The sequence below is a fragment of the Hyperolius riggenbachi genome, chromosome 2 (assembly GCF_040937935.1).
Source record: "Hyperolius riggenbachi isolate aHypRig1 chromosome 2, aHypRig1.pri, whole genome shotgun sequence".
Taxonomy (NCBI): Eukaryota; Metazoa; Chordata; class Amphibia; order Anura; family Hyperoliidae; genus Hyperolius; species Hyperolius riggenbachi.
Window position 1 is genome coordinate 63,075,080 of NC_090647.1, and position 15,626 is coordinate 63,090,705.

Sequence of the window (15,626 nt, forward strand, 5' to 3'; positions counted from 1 at the left end):
AGGGCGAACAGGGCCCTGTTCGGCCGAACAAGGGCCCTGTTCGGCCCTGTTCAGCGGCCATTCAGTAGTTCGGGACGAACCCGAACTTAAAAGGCCGAACACCATCAGGTGTTCGGCCGAACTCGAACATCACCCGAACAGGGTGATGTTCTGCAGAACCCGAACAGTGGCGAACACTGTTCGCCCAACACTAATAGTACCTATATTGTTCTATCACCGACCCTGTATGTATCCCGTTGTGCTTGGTGCATATATCTGATTCTGAATCTACAGACAAAGTTTGGGACTGAAAGCCTGGTCCTGGTGCTTTAGTTATGGTTAGTAGCATAACTACCATTTATGGGGTCACCCAGCAAAACTTTTATGGGGCCCCCAATGTACCCCTTTCCTTTTTGCCCTTAATGGCTTTGGGCCCATCTCACAAGGGTCATAAAACAAGTGTGGCCACCATGATCTACACACCCATAACAAGTGTAGTTACAAAAACACCTGATCTGAAGGATGGTCCCCTGTATCAGAGGAAGGGAAGGTTAGTAGTTGGGGGCCCTCTACAGCTCTGCCCCCCCCCCCCCTCTGCGATCACAGGGGCTCCTCCCCTCTAGTTATGCCCCTGGTTATGGGCTGTTCCAGTGCAGACAGTTAAATATCATGTTTTGGGGGTTAGCCAGGTTATGGAACTTCAATTTAGGTGTAACTAAAGGGGAGCAGGCCCAGTGATGGCAAGGGGGCCCAGAGGTGTGGGGGCCCCAGATACTAACTTCCCCTTCCTCCAATACATGAGACCATCATTCAGATCAGGTGTTTTGTGGCTACACTTGTGATGGGTGTGAAGACAATGATGGCCACACTTGTTTAATGACCCTTGTGAGATGAGCCCACAAGGCCGAGAAGGGCATCAAGGGGAGGCAAGGGAAGGGGTGTAAACATTAGGCAGGCCATTCAAAGTTTTGATGGGGGGCCCCATGGATTGTAGTTATGCCACAGCTTTCACCCTTTTTAGTTTGGTAGCCATCCAGAGTCCAGACCCGAGTGCTCAAGTACAGATGAAACTCCATCAGAACTTCCAAACATACAGCAAAACTATGCTATGCTATGTGACATAGCACTCCAGCGCCTTCTTGTGGGCTGAGAAATGTGCTTTCTGATATCTTCCCTATTTTTTTGTAGATCTTTTAATTAAAACAAAAATGCATCATTTCATACTAGCGGATGCCAGGCAGATGATGTGTTGAGCATTGTCCCTTTATTTGCCGCCCTATTGAAGTGGCCTTGAGCCTTTTTAGAGAAGTTATGGAAATTGTAGTGCCTGTTGCCGCGGTGATTCTTTATTTGCTTTCAAATTCGGCGTGGTAAACATCCATAAATATCCATTTTATAACGCAGCTAGCCTGTTTGGTGGCAAGAAATCTCTTTTTAATCTCCGGGTGACAGGACTGGTGTATTGCATATTACATTGTTGCATTTTTATGCATACTTTTTTCACAGTCGGTTTAATTATAGAAAATATAAAGCCATAGATGTACTTGGCACAGGTGGAAGCACAGTGTTTAAAGTGAACCTGTAGTGGATCTGTGTAGAGACAGGAATCCACTCTTCTATCCTGAAACAGAAATGTTTAATTCAAGTGGTAAAAAACTCAAAATTTCCTCTTTGTTCTGTTTACAGCATCATATATACTACCACAAATTGTAGCAGAACAGCATTTTAACGGTTAAACACCGCACTTTGTTCTTCAGTGGAAAGCTCCTTGCTTCAGTGAAAAGCTTGTGGCTTCACCTGAAGAGGTGATAACATTATATTTTGTTTACATTCCTTTTCCAGCTACATTTAGTATACATTAGCAAACTGCCAAAACTAATGTAACGAATGTGTAATTATATCCGTGGTCAGCGCACAGGATGCGCGCTGACACTGCGGAAATCCTCCACAAGCGTATAATCGGAGAGAACCCAGCAATGTAGAGGGGAATTCCTGCCGGCAGTTGGAGCTATGGAGTGCAGAGGAACAGATCCTCTGCACAGCCACAGATGCCAGTTAATGATTGTACGTAATGGGGCAATACAGAGCAGGATAGTTTTTCTCTCTCTCTCTCTCTCTCTCTCTCTCTCTCTCTCTCTCTCTCTCTCTCTCTCTCTCGAGAGAGAGAGAGAGAGAGAGAGAGAGAGAGAGAGAGAGAGAGCACAGAGACAGAATGTATGTATGTCTACCAATCTAGTCGCCGCCCGGCGACGGTCGACATACAACAGCGAAGACCAAAGTGTGAACGCAACCGCAAGAGTGGAGATTGCCAACAGTGACACAAGACAGAGTAAAGGTTATACGCAGGAGCAGAGAGAAACGCACAGCATATCATACAATGAGAATGTCAACGAAAATAACAAACGCAATACCTAAACGCAGTCACCGCGCGTTAGGCGCAACAGCAACAAGTGCATTTACAGCGCGGTCTCCACGCGATAAGCGCAACAGAGACAAGCACGCCACCCTGACTAAGAATGAACACAAATGAACAAATAACAGGAACGCTTGCTAAACGGCTGCCTTACCACAGGCAACCGCAAGCGTTTGCTCCAGACAGACAGACGAACGAACAACAGGAATAGGTCAGATAAGATCCACCGCTCTTCTGCCAGAGCGAGTGCGATCCGGGTGCAGGGACAGGACAGGAAGGATCCACTCAGGGGCGTCGCTAGCCCTGTTTTAGGGGGGCACGTGCCCCCAATCTTTCCTGGGGTGCCACGGATCTCCCGGCCGCCGCTGCCCCCTCTGTCAGCGGCTCCCTCCAGCCGCCGCCGCCGCGTCTCAGACCTCAGGATCAGGCGGCGAGCCGGCGACCAATCGTGCGGGCGCTAGGACCCAGCGCCCGCACTGATATGCGGAAGTGACATCACTTCCGCATATCGAGCGGGTGCGTCCAGCGCCCGCTCGTACATCTGGTCGGGTCGCCGCTGATCCTGAGGTCTGCTGAGAGGTAGGGGGGGGGAGCGGCGGTGGCGGCGGCGGCGGCTAGAGAGGGGGCCTCCCTGTCACTCACTCACTCACTCACTCACTAAAGGGGCTCCCTGGCACGCACTCACTCCCTAAAGGGGCTCCCTGGCACTCACTCACTCCCTAAAGGGGCTCCCTGGCACTCACTCACTCCCTAAAGGGGTTCCCTGGCACTCACTCACTCCCTAAAGGGGCTCCCTGGCACTCACTCACTCCCTAAAGGGCCTCCCTGTCACTCACTCACTCACTCACTCACTCACTCACTCACTAAAGGGGCTCCCTGGCACTCACTCACTCCCTAAAGGGGCTCCCTGGCACTCACTCACTCCCTAAAGGGGCTCCCTGGCACTCACTCACTCCCTAAAGGGGCTCCCTGGCACTCACTCACTCCCTAAAGGGGCTCCCTGGCACTCACTCACTCCCTAAAGGGGCTCCCTGTCACTCACTCACTCCCTAAAGGGGCTCCCTGTCACTCACTCACTCCCTAAAGGGGCTACCTGTCACTCACTCACTCCCTAAAGGGGCTACCTGTCACTCACTCACTCCCTAAAGGGGCTCCCTGTCACTCACTCACTCCCTAAAGAGGCTCCCTGGCACTCACTCACTCCCTAAAGGGGCTCCCTGGCACTCACTCACTCCCTAAAGGGGCTCCCTGGCACTCACTTACTCCCTAAAGGGGCTCCCTGGCACTCACTCACTCCCTAAAGGGGCTCCCTGGCACTCACTCACTCCCTAAAGGGGCTCCCTGGCACTCACTCACTCCCTAAAGGGGCTCCCTGGCACTCACTCACTCCCTAAAGGGGCTCCCTGGCACTCACTCACTCCCTAAAGGGGCTACCTGTCACTCACTCACTCCCTAAAGGGGCTACCTGTCACTCACTCACTCCCTAAAGGGGCTCCCTGTCACTCACTCACTCCCTAAAGGGGCTCCCTGTCACTCACTCACTCCCTAAAGGGGCTCCCTGGCACTCACTCACTCCCTAAAGGGGCTCCCCTGGCACTCACTCACTCCCTAAAGGGGCTCCCCTGGCACTCACTCCCTAAAGGGGCTCCCCTGGCACGCACCCACTCCCTAAAGGGGCTCCCTGGCACGCACCCACTCCCTAAAGGGGCTCCCTGGCACGCACTCACTAAAGGGGCTCCCTGGCACGCACTCACTCACTAAAGGGGCTCCCTGGCACGCACTCACTCACTAAAGGGGCTCCCTGGCACGCACTCACTCACTAAAGGGGCTCCCTGGCACTCACTCACTCCCTAAAGGGCCTCCCTGTCACTCACTCACTCCCTAAAGGGGCTCCCTGTCACTCACTCACTCCCTAAAGGGGCTCCCTGTCACTCACTCACTGCCTAAAGGGGCTCCCTGTCACTCACTCACTGCCTAAAGGGGCTCCCTGTCACTCACTCACTGCCTAAAGGGGCTTCCTGTCACTCACTCACTGCCTAAAGGGGCTTCCTGTCACTCACTCACTGCCTAAAGGGGCTCCCTGGCACTCACTCACTGCCTAAAGGGGCTTCCTGGCACTCACTCACTGCCAAAAGGGGCTTCCTGGCACTCACTCACTGCCTAAAGGGGCTTCCTGGCACTCACTCACTGCCTAAAGGGGCTTCCTGGCACTCACTCACTGCCTAAAGGGGCTCCCTGGCACTCACTCACTACCTAAAGGTGCTCCCTGTCACTCACTATCGGGGTCCCTGTCACTCACTACCTAACTGGAGGCGCCTGTCACTCACTAGCTAACCTGGGGGTCCCTGTCACTCACTACCTAACTTGGGGGGGCTACCATATTAAGGGGGCATTCTGCCTATTTATGTGAAATGCTGTCTATTTATGTGCCTCATGACTGCTGAATGTGTCTTGTTGGGAGCCTTATGATTTGTTGGGGGCCTCATGATTGCTGAATTTGTCTTGTTGGGGGCCTCATGATTTGTTGGGGGCCTCATGATTGCTGAATTTGTCTTGTTGGGGGCCTCATGATTGCTGAATTTGTCTTGTTGGGGGCCTCATGATTTGTTGGAGGCCTCATGATTGCTGAATTTGTCTTGTTGGGGGCCTCCTGATTTGTTGGGGGCCTCATGATTGCTGAATATGTCTTGTTGGGGGTCACATGATTGCTAACTGCGAGACTATGGGAAAAGCTGAATCCTTATCATATGAGACAATAGCATTAAACCTACTTTTTTAGCGTTTTAAAACAGAAAATAAAACTGGGAGGTTCTAAAAAATTGAATACATTTTTCAGGAGTAGGATGGATGAAATTGTTTATCTTCACAGTTTATTTTCAACTTGGATTTTCCATAATGTTCATGTATGAGTTAAAACGTTTGTACAGTATTTAGTTTAAATTGCTGTTGCCACTTTGCGATAGATACCGGTAAGTGACTTTTGGGTTGCAGTTTGGGCACTCGGCCTCCAAAAGGTTCGCCACCACTGTCCTAATCTGATGTCCCACCATTGCTAGGTTCATGTAAATTTGTCTCCACCCGTTACCACACCTATATTCTGGTCCATGGCCCACCCATTTTTTGGTGCGGCGCGATAAGCACGCCACACAACGTGATCGTCATATTTTTGGCACGCTAGCTGCAGTGTGCTGAATTCTGCTGCCTACAGTATGTACAGTATACGCTGTTCTCTAGTGCTTGCACTGTGTGCTGATTTACCTCCAGTGTGTACAGTGTAAGGTGTTACTCTGTGCCTTTATTGATTGTAAACCAGCTGTATTGTATGCTGATCCCTGCTACTTTCAGTATGTACAGTATTAGCTGTAAAGCCTGGTACACACATACAATTTTGATTAGCCAATTTTAGCTCTGTTCATAAAATTCATTGTCTGTTGGCCCACTTACTGCACGGGGGTGGGAAATTGGGGGTCAGTGATTGACCAATCAAAATTGTATGTGCGTATACATCTTTGATCTATGCCTATACTGATTGTAAATGATCGAAATAAAGGACAGGGGGCTCCGTCCAATATTTCGATGGGCAGGCCCGTTATCCGTAGCTTGCACCGCTGCTAAGTTCATGTACATTTGGCCCCACCCATGGCCACGCCCACTCACCGCATGGCCACGCCCATTTTTTGCCGCGGCGCGCGCATGTACCTCCCCTCCTGGTGCCCACAGGTGCCACTGATCTCCAGGGACCCTAGAAACGCCCCTGGATCCACTGCTCTTTCCGCCAGAGCGAATGTGAACCAAGTACAGAACCAAGTACAGAAACAGAGCTAGCAGGATCCAGTGCTCTTTTCCACCAGAGCAAGTGTGAACCAAGTAGAGAAACAGAACTAGCAGGATCCACTGCTCTATTCCACCAGAGCAAGTGTGAACCAAGTAGAGAAACAGAGCTAGCAGGATCCACTGCTCTTTTCCACCAGAGCAAGTGTAATCCAAGTAGAGAAACAGAGCTAGCAGGATCCACTGCTCTTTTCCACCAGAGCAAGTGTGATCCAAGTGCAGAAACAGGGCTAGCAGGATCCACTGCTCTTTTCCACCAGAGCAAGTTTGATCCAAGTACAGAAACAAAGCTAGCAGGGTCCACTGCTCTTTTCCACCAGAGCAAGTGTGATCCAAGTGCAGAAACAGAGCTAGCAAGATCCACTGCTCTTTTCCACCAGAGCAAGTGTGATCCAAGGCAAGACAGACAGATGGAGCAGCCAGTAGCAACCGCAGCTCTGCCCTACACTCCCAGACAGACAGAACGATTCCTTGTCGACCGCCGCTGGCGACAAGGTAATCGAGACAGAGAGGGATAACAAGGCAATACAAATAATACAATCTGACTGCACTAGAAGGAATGCCTAGTGCAGTCCCCAGGAATTACTCTAAGATAATCTTAGCAAACGACAGCAAGGCTGACACTCTGGGAGTGTTTGCAGGAACAAACCTTCATGACCAGCAAAGGATCCTGGGAGAACATGGTATTTATACTGCCAGCCTTTAAAGGAGGTAGCTAGGCAATTTGCATGACAAATGTATGCAAATTCCTCAGTAGCAGAGCAAGTCTGAAGCTTGCAAAGTGAAGACAGGTCTCTCTTCCAGAGACCTGCAGCCTTCAGACTTAAGGAATGGTCAAACAGCTGTCTGCCTGTGCAGACAGCTCAGCGGATCATTACAACTAAGCTGTATTAAGCTGAGAAGCAGAAAGAGATGAGAAGTGATCACTAGATAGATTTTAATATATAAATATAGCAGCTATGCAATACAATGCAAGGGCAGCTTTCAGAGCAGATAAACTGTACTTTGGGAATTTGTAATTTGTAAACAGACATTACTACTGTACTTTGCACAAAAGCAAATATAACTGTATGGGTCATAAAAAGTAGGAAAACACAATTTTATTGAATGTTATGTCAGAGTTGTATTCCACTTTAATCAATGAGGCTGTTTGTTACCTTGAAGACCCTTTTCTTCTGTCCTATCAAGTTTCATGGATATCCAGCACTTTAAATAGACAAGGATCAGTGTCAAAGCCCAGCTTACTGACTCCCTTGCAATAACTCTTCATCACACCTTTCTGATGACTCATGCTGTCTAGCTGGAGAGAAGACAGCTTAGAGTGTTTCAACAACAGCCACGTACCTGGATCTGGAGAGACCAATTTGTAACTCTGAAAATCCTGAAATTTGGGCAGGAAGTCAGCTGGCAGCAGAGTAGGACTCCAGAGTTGAAGGCAACCGAGCAGGGGTTCAGCAGCAGAGAAGATTCCCAGATAGATGGGGATTCTGTAACTAGGCAGGCCGCAGGCGTGGGACAGCAGGGGAGGTGGATCTCAGACAGGTAGAAGTTCAATAGCAAAACAGGTTCCCAGAAAGGCATAGATGGACAACAGAGTGGGTAGTCATACAAAGAAGAGTTCAGCAATGGATCAGGTAGTTAGAGAGACCAAATTAAGCATCAGACAGGTACAAGGCAGACACTAGGTCAAGTCACAGGAGACACACTATACAACAGGAACAAGCTTCAATTCCAAAGCAACCAGTGAGTGGTACTCTCCAGGTTTAAATGGGCTATTTGTGAAAGCACAAGCATGTACACATAAGCACACCATCACATATGCCCACACACAGACGCCTGCACAAACATTTTATGGACTAAGTATTTTTTTTTTCATGTGGCTGGATAAGACAGACTAGAAGATGTACAAGGTGCACCTTCTATTCTGTCTTAGAAAGTACAAGTTTTTTATTTTTTTATTTTTAATTGACATTTTTTATTAGGAGGTTCATGTGATGTGTGATTTTTATATTACGTAAAAGTTATGTGCCTCTTTGAACCCCACCCCCTTTTTTAGGGTGTTTCTATATCATTGATACCAGGTGGAGGAGATAACGAACGTACTGTTGTTTGCTTGTTTATTATTGTGCTCTTACTTTGTGACCTGGCTTATGACTAGAGATGTAGCAAGCAGTTCTGCGAACTGCTCGTCGCGAAGCTATGAGCAGCCTGACCCCTGTACTACTTCCGGGTCGCAATGACCCGCAGTAGTACGCATGCCCTAGGACGGACGCGTTCATTAGTACGCATGCCCTGGCCGGGTGGTGCGCGTCCTTGATTGCGCGCCTGTGGCCGGGCATGAGCGTGACGTCACAAAGCGTGCCCGGCCACAGCCGTGCAATTAAGGACGTACATCGCCTGGCCAGGGCATGTGTACTAATGAACGCGTCCGTCCCAGGGTATGCGTACTACTGATATAGAGGCTCTGCGTAAGGCGGCCTTCGCCATGTTTTGAGCAGCATTTGTCGACCTTCAACGATGCTTTAGTTTTTGTTTGGTTTCAGAACTCGAACAGAGCTGGAACATTCCAGGGACAAAGCTGAACCGATTGCCGCACATTATAACACAATAAACAAAAGAATGAACAGTATAAAGTATAAAGCAATATATACGAGTAGTGACTGTTTTGAGGGGTCTAATCAATCAATCCTGGATTAAATCAATAACCTATGAGGTAAAGAATGTTATTCAATACCTAATCAATAATATGCCTAGGACACTACTGCAGGTCATTGGGGACCCGGAAGTAGTACAGGGGTCAGGTTGCCCATAACTATTCGCTGGCAAAGTGTTCTCCAACATAACAACTTAGAATATTACTTGCATTTTCTCAATCTGTCCTTCTCATATTGACCTTTGCTTGTGAATTTTAAACCACTTTCTGCCTGCCTATTGCTCCGCTTTTGACCTGACCATGCATTGATTGCTGTCTGCTCTTGACTTTTACCTGTGACTCGACTACACTTCTATGCCCGCAAGACTTTCATCTGGCCGCTTTGCAGTGTCACCTGTTCTCTCTCATCCCTGGTGGGGAAATCCCAGGGGTCTGATCCGGTGGGTGCTAGGCAGCAAAGTAGTCCATCACTCACCAGGGGTAGTGGCCCACCATTCCTTGCAAGGGCTCTGGTGAAGGCTCCTTGCCTTTAGAAAGCCAAAGCTTACCACTAGTGGTAGAATAAAGAGGACTTGTGCCAAAGTTATACCAATAACAAACATCCAGATAAATAGACATCTTCTACCGCGGCTGTTCAGTTTTAAAGCAAATGTATCTTTCTTATTTTCCTTTTGCTTTATTCTCTTTATTTGCTCTCTGGCTACACTTGGAACGGGTGCGATGATCATAATGGCTACACTTGTTTTATGACAAAACCCCTGTGAAATGGGCCCAAGGCCGTGAAGGGCGCCAAGGGGAGGCAAGGGAAGGAGTGTGAATATTGGGGGCCCCATCAAAGCTTCACTGGGGCCCCATGAATTGAAGTTGGGGGCACAAGGCTATATATATGACTTTGACATTGGGGTGGTCCTTGTGGTGGCTCTGCCTTTGATGTGGGCGACCAGGGTTCGAATCCTGCCTAGGGTCAGTACCTATTAAGAAGTCCTTGGGCAAGACTTCCACACAGGGCCGGATTTTGGCCAAGGCCACCTAGGCAATGGCCTAGGGCACCACAGGAGCAGGGGCACCAAAGCAGCAGGATAAACTGGTGCAGCATTTGCAAGATTGCAGATGCTGCAGTGCAGGGAGATCAGGCGAGCGCCTGACTGCGGTACTCTGCTGCTAGCCGCCTGTGCAGCAGCCACCTTGCTCTCTGGGCACATCTGCATTGTGGCCGGCGGCTATGGACTTGGGCAACATTGGAGTTGGAAAGGAAGAGGAATCCTCTGCACTGGAGATGAGAGGAGAAATGAGTGAAACTGATGGATGCTGTGGTGTGAAGGTGAGCTGGCTACCTATACAGAAAGGGGATGAGGAAAGGAGGGATTAAAAGAGCCATCTGGCTACCTATACTGGAGGGAAAGGGGGAGGAGTCATCTGGCTACCTATACTGGAGGAAAAGGGGGAGGGGTTATCTAGCTACCTATACTGGAGGAAAAGGAGGAGGGGTCATCTGGCTACCTGTACTGGAGGAAAAGGGGGACGGGTCATCTGGCTACGTATACTGGAGGGAAAGGGGGGGGTCATCTGGCTACCTATACTGGACTGGAGGGAAGGGGGAGTCAGTTTGCTGCCTATATTGAAGGGGGGACGCTAGTGACAGTAACCTTGGGCGGTAAAGAGTACAAATCCGGCCCTGCTTCCACTGCAGGGTGGCCCCTTGAGCACCCCTTAGTGGCTGCAGCTCTTGAGCACTTTGAGTCCAATAGGAGAAAAGCGCTATAAAAATGTTAGGATTATTATTATTATTATTATTGTGGGGGCACTAATTTGTAGTTACTCCCCAACAAGCATGTACAAAAACACAACACAAGCAGAAAGCAGTGAGAATGTGCTGGTAGTCCAGTCACCACTGGGAAGGAATCTATCTGTGTTTTTTCTTTACTTCTAAAAGGTAATTCCTTTTCAGAACTGCTGTTACTCTGCTGCATTCCAGCATAATAATCTAAAGTTTGCGGACATCAAAGAAGACTAAGGAAAAAAACAAGATCTAAAGAGTATCATTTTTGAGAAATAATGACTGATCAAAGCTGTCATTTGTACTAAAGTTTAAATTTTGTTTTCTCTGTCATGTTCTCTCTGTTTGGGTCTATTTGTACCTGTTCTGATCACTGTTGCAGTACAAATAGCTTGTGATATTTGCATATTTAACCGGCTGATTTCTTGTTCATTTCAGAGAATCTGGATTACGGGCCTGTGTTTGTCCAAGAACCAGAGAATGTCATATTCCCCACCGATTCCGGAGAGAGGAAAGTGGCCCTTAACTGTGAGGCAAGAGGATTTCCATTGCCAAGCTATAGGTATGTGTGCGTCGATGCCAGTGTGTTAAAGAGTACCTCCGGTATGAAAAGACAGGGCCTGTCATGCCATGCTTTGTCTTGATGCTACAGGATGGGGGGGCTGTCTCAGGGTTAAAGTGCTCAGCATAAAATCTACTACCACAAGAAAAATTGTAGCAGAACAGCATTCAAACAGTTAAACACAGCACTTTGCTCTGCACTGGAAAGCTCCTTGGTTCAGTGGAAAGCTTCTGGCCACATCCAAAGTGGTGGTAACATTATCTTTTGCTTACATTACTTTGTCAGATACGTTTAGTAAACATTAGCAAAGTGCCGACACTGAGCTGTACTGAGCTGAGAAGCAGAAAGAGTTGAGAAATGATCACTAAATAGATTTTAATATATAAATACAGGAGCTATGCAATAAAAGGTAATGGCAGCTAAACAGTACTTCAGGAATTTTTAATTTGTAAACAGAGAATATTACTTGTGCACAAAAGCAGATATGATAACTGTATGGGTAATACACAGAAGGAATACACATCTTTATTGAGTGTTATGTCAGAGTTATATCCTACTTTAATAGCTTACCTGATCCAACATAACTGGGACACTGGGGAGAATCCACCCTCCACTGCTCTTCTGAATCCACCGCCTGCATTGCGACAGCCTGCTCCCAGCTCAGGAGCGACCCATTGGGCATAGGCTGCTGAGCTATGTGAAGGCCACTTGAATGCAGAGCCTCGGCTGAAATTCAAAAACATGCTTTGGCCACAGTTCCAAGGGGGGTGGAGTGATTAACTGCCTGGATGAATTATGGTGGATCAGATAAGTATTCAACCTAGAGACTCCTCCAGTCCATAAGAAGGTGGTTTTGGTGCTCAATGCCTGAGCTGGGTGCACTTTAGAACTAATACTATAGTGCACACCCCATTCAAGGATAATTTGGGGTTTCAGCAATCAAATCATCTCTCCCTCTGAGTTGCTACGATTCGGAGCGAGAATAGTATTCTACACCACCGGGAATTTGAGCTCACCCTGCTCCGTACTCACCGGTGGCGTACTAATACGTACGCTCCAATCCTGCATCATTAAGACAGAGCCTGGCAATGACCTATACTTTGATGCGGACCTCAATGCTCACACCTTTTCCCTTGCTTGCTCATATTAACCCTCACAGTCTGGGGGCCCATCTTACATGGGTCCTAAAACAAGTGTAGACATAATAATCTTCATACCCACAACAAGTGTAGTCACAAAAACATCTGATCTGAAGGATGGGCCTCTTTATTGGAGGAAGTGAAAACTTATGGCCCCTCCTATAGCTCCGACCCCCCCTCCCCCCAGCAGTTGCAGGGTCTGCTCCCCTGTAGTTATGACCTTGTTGCCACCACTAAAAAGTATTAAATGGTCACAGGTTGGGAAAAAGGGATTTGGCAAATATTTCAGCACACTACAGGTCTATAGAGAGATGTCCAGACCTACTCCACTGGGTACTTTACCTTTCTATTGAAAAAAAAACACCTTTTTTTTTGTAAATAAAAATGGTCTACGCAAGAATAAAGTCTGCAGCATGCTTATTAGTCCTAGATAGATTTTTTTATTGCTACATAGGAGAGGTCAGGTCACAGTTAAACATGTTTAAAAATGTAAAATACCGTACAACTTTTTTTTCTGGGTTACAGACAAGCATACAACTGTCACATATTATAGTAGGTTTTAAGGATATATGCAAGTTAAAGGCTTTGTTACATCACATTTATCAGCAAATAGAAAATCAGAAGCACTGTCGCAAGATAGAAAAATAAACCGTCTCTGTGTGGACTTTCCAGCCTTAGGGCTAATTCGCACTGTGCCCTTTTTAGCGCTTTGCTGATCACCGGCAATCAGCAAAGCGGTGCTACTAATCTATCCCAATCGATACATTCACATTGAGGTGTTTGCGATTTCCATCAATCCATCACAAATGCGATTCAAGAGCACAAGAGCAAATAGCACCAAAATTGCGAAATTTTGCCGCCAAATTGCAATCGCGGACCCGAACGTGATCACCGGGAAGCGGCGGGCAAGCGTCCAATGTGAGCAAGCCCTGCTCAAAGCGGTAATGTTGGAAAACAAAAACAATGGAGTAAAAGTAGCAGAGGGTAAAACTACACAGGTACTGTAGATCCATTTCCCAGCAGACATTCAGTATTCAGCTTAACCAAGTTACTACTATTCATCCAAGTAGTTTAAATATTGTTTGACAGCAGTCAGACTGCAGAGGCATAGCTAGGTTTTTCAGCACCCGGGGACAAATACAGTTTTGTGCCACCTGGGCACTCCTATGGCGCAGGGGTAGCCTAATACAGGTGAGTATATTTTTTTGCCAAAACTATTAGCAATAAGTGGACACTGAACTAACTCAGTAATGAATCTGTAAAGTGCACTGAAAGTAGGTACTTTATCAATGATGAGGAGAGGATGGCTGCAGGGAGGTGGGGGGGTAAATAAGGAGTGCGCAGAGAGCAGGATAGAGCAAGTGAGAAAGTCTGCAGCTTCTTTATTCTTTCAAAGGTTCTGCAGGGACTGGGTGGCATTGGAAGATGGTGCGGTTCGAACCAGCACCCCCCCCCCCCAGATGCTGCGCCCAAGTACAGATGTCGCCCTTTGCTCACCCTTAGCTACGCCTCTGTCAGACTGTCTTTGCAAGTCTAACCAATATTTGCAGAATTTCGGTCTACATGAACATGTAAAAAAGCAATATGGTTGACAGTGTGCCAAATTACTTGCATAGCGCAGTTTGGCACACCACAGGGAACCAGTCCTCAGGCTGTGATGGGAAGAACCAAATTCCGGAGGACAAGCTTTGACACGCATCACTGTCCCTTGAACAGGGGGTTGAGCGGATTATTCTCTAATCGGAACCAAAACCAATGAATTGTACTTAATTCATTTTTTACATTTAGCGCACTCATTATCATGTATATTGCTTTTCTCTGGATGCCCCTATTTCATACGCATGAGCAGGTCTAATGTTAGCTATTCAAAAAAGAAAAATATTTAAAAGCTTTTTTTAACTTAATTTTTTGTTTTGTTCTGACTTTTTCCCATTTTTGTTTCTTTTGAAGATGGCTTCGCAATGGAACAGAAATAGACTTGGAAAGTGATTATCGTTTTACTCTGATAGATGGAAATTTAATTATCAGCATTCCGAACGAGGCGAAGGATTCGGGGCAGTACCAGTGCATCGCGGCCAACACCTTGGGCAGAGTCCTGAGCAGAGAGGCTACTCTTCAGTTTGCATGTGAGTAATAACACCGACAGATCTGGGGCATTTGTCGTGAAAACGAGATTTTTGTGCAAGCGCAGAGAAGTCAGTAGGGGAATGTGAACATGGTTCATGTGGAAGCTCATTGTAAATGGAAATTCAGTGCATTTTTATGAAAAATATGGGTCATGCAAAAATGTAATTTTCCCATGTAGATATTCCAAAAAATGTCACTACAGTCTTTTTTTCTTCTTTTCATTTTTTACTTGCTTTAGATCTTTATGTACAGTAATTATTATTTTTTTTATTGTATTGTGATTTCCTGCCACATTTTTTTCTACATTTTTTTCGTATTTGTAATTCTGTGTTTTGCAATTTTTCACATCTGATTTTTTTTTTCTTTTTTCTGGGGCATTTTTTTTTTTTGCATTTTTAAGCAAGTTTTCACATTTGGATTTTTCCATGGATACCAATGAGATGTTACCTAGCAAAAAAAAAAAAAAAAAAAAAAAAAGTTTTACGAGGTTAGGTTCACATATGACAATACGCCAAAGGCTGCGTTTTACTGTATTGTCATGTTTTATGTTCATTTTGTGTGCTTTTATTTAGCGTTTTGGTGCGTTTGCAATATGTTTTTCATGTGTTTTGCATGCATTTTAATGGGTTTGCGGTTTGCATATGCGTTTTCCATGCATTTTTATATATCTATTTATGCAAATCACTTGAAAGATAACAGGAAGTGAAAATACAGCAAAAACTTTGTTCTTTTTGTTTTTCTTTTAAAAAACGCATGGAAAACGCATAAAAAATGCATACCATTGTGTTTACCTTTGACTTTCATTATGTGCGTTTTGGCAGAGTTCCTGCATATTATGCAACAAAACCAGCATTTTCGGAAAGCATACTGAAAATCGCAGGTCTCATTTTTTCTGAATCTCTTTGACTAACATTACTGCATAAAACGCAGTGTTTTACGCAACGCTAGCGTTTCTGTAATGTAACAGCCTGAAACAATACTGTGGTCATATAATTTTTGTTTGATATTGTTTTCCATGGGTAAATTAGGAATAGGCACCAGGAAGAGGAACTGGTTGCAGGTCAGGTATTACTTTTAAAGGTTGGGCATCATGATGAAGGCAAGTGGTCAGAGTTAGGTAAACATTTGGGGTAGGGCCGGTTCTA

The 15,626-nt window shown here is 46.5% G+C and overlaps 1 protein-coding gene across 2 annotated transcripts in view; it reads left to right on the top strand.

Moving 5' to 3' along the window:
- CNTN5 (contactin 5) overlaps nt 1–15,626 on the top strand; it is a 1,437,092-nt gene that overhangs the window by 821,944 nt on the left and 599,522 nt on the right. For both annotated transcript variants that reach the window (XM_068266844.1, XM_068266845.1), the window contains exons 6-7: nt 11,092–11,215; nt 14,305–14,480. In XM_068266844.1, the coding sequence (XP_068122945.1) occupies nt 11,092–11,215; nt 14,305–14,480 (300 nt within the window). The remainder of the gene's footprint in view (nt 1–11,091; nt 11,216–14,304; nt 14,481–15,626) is intronic.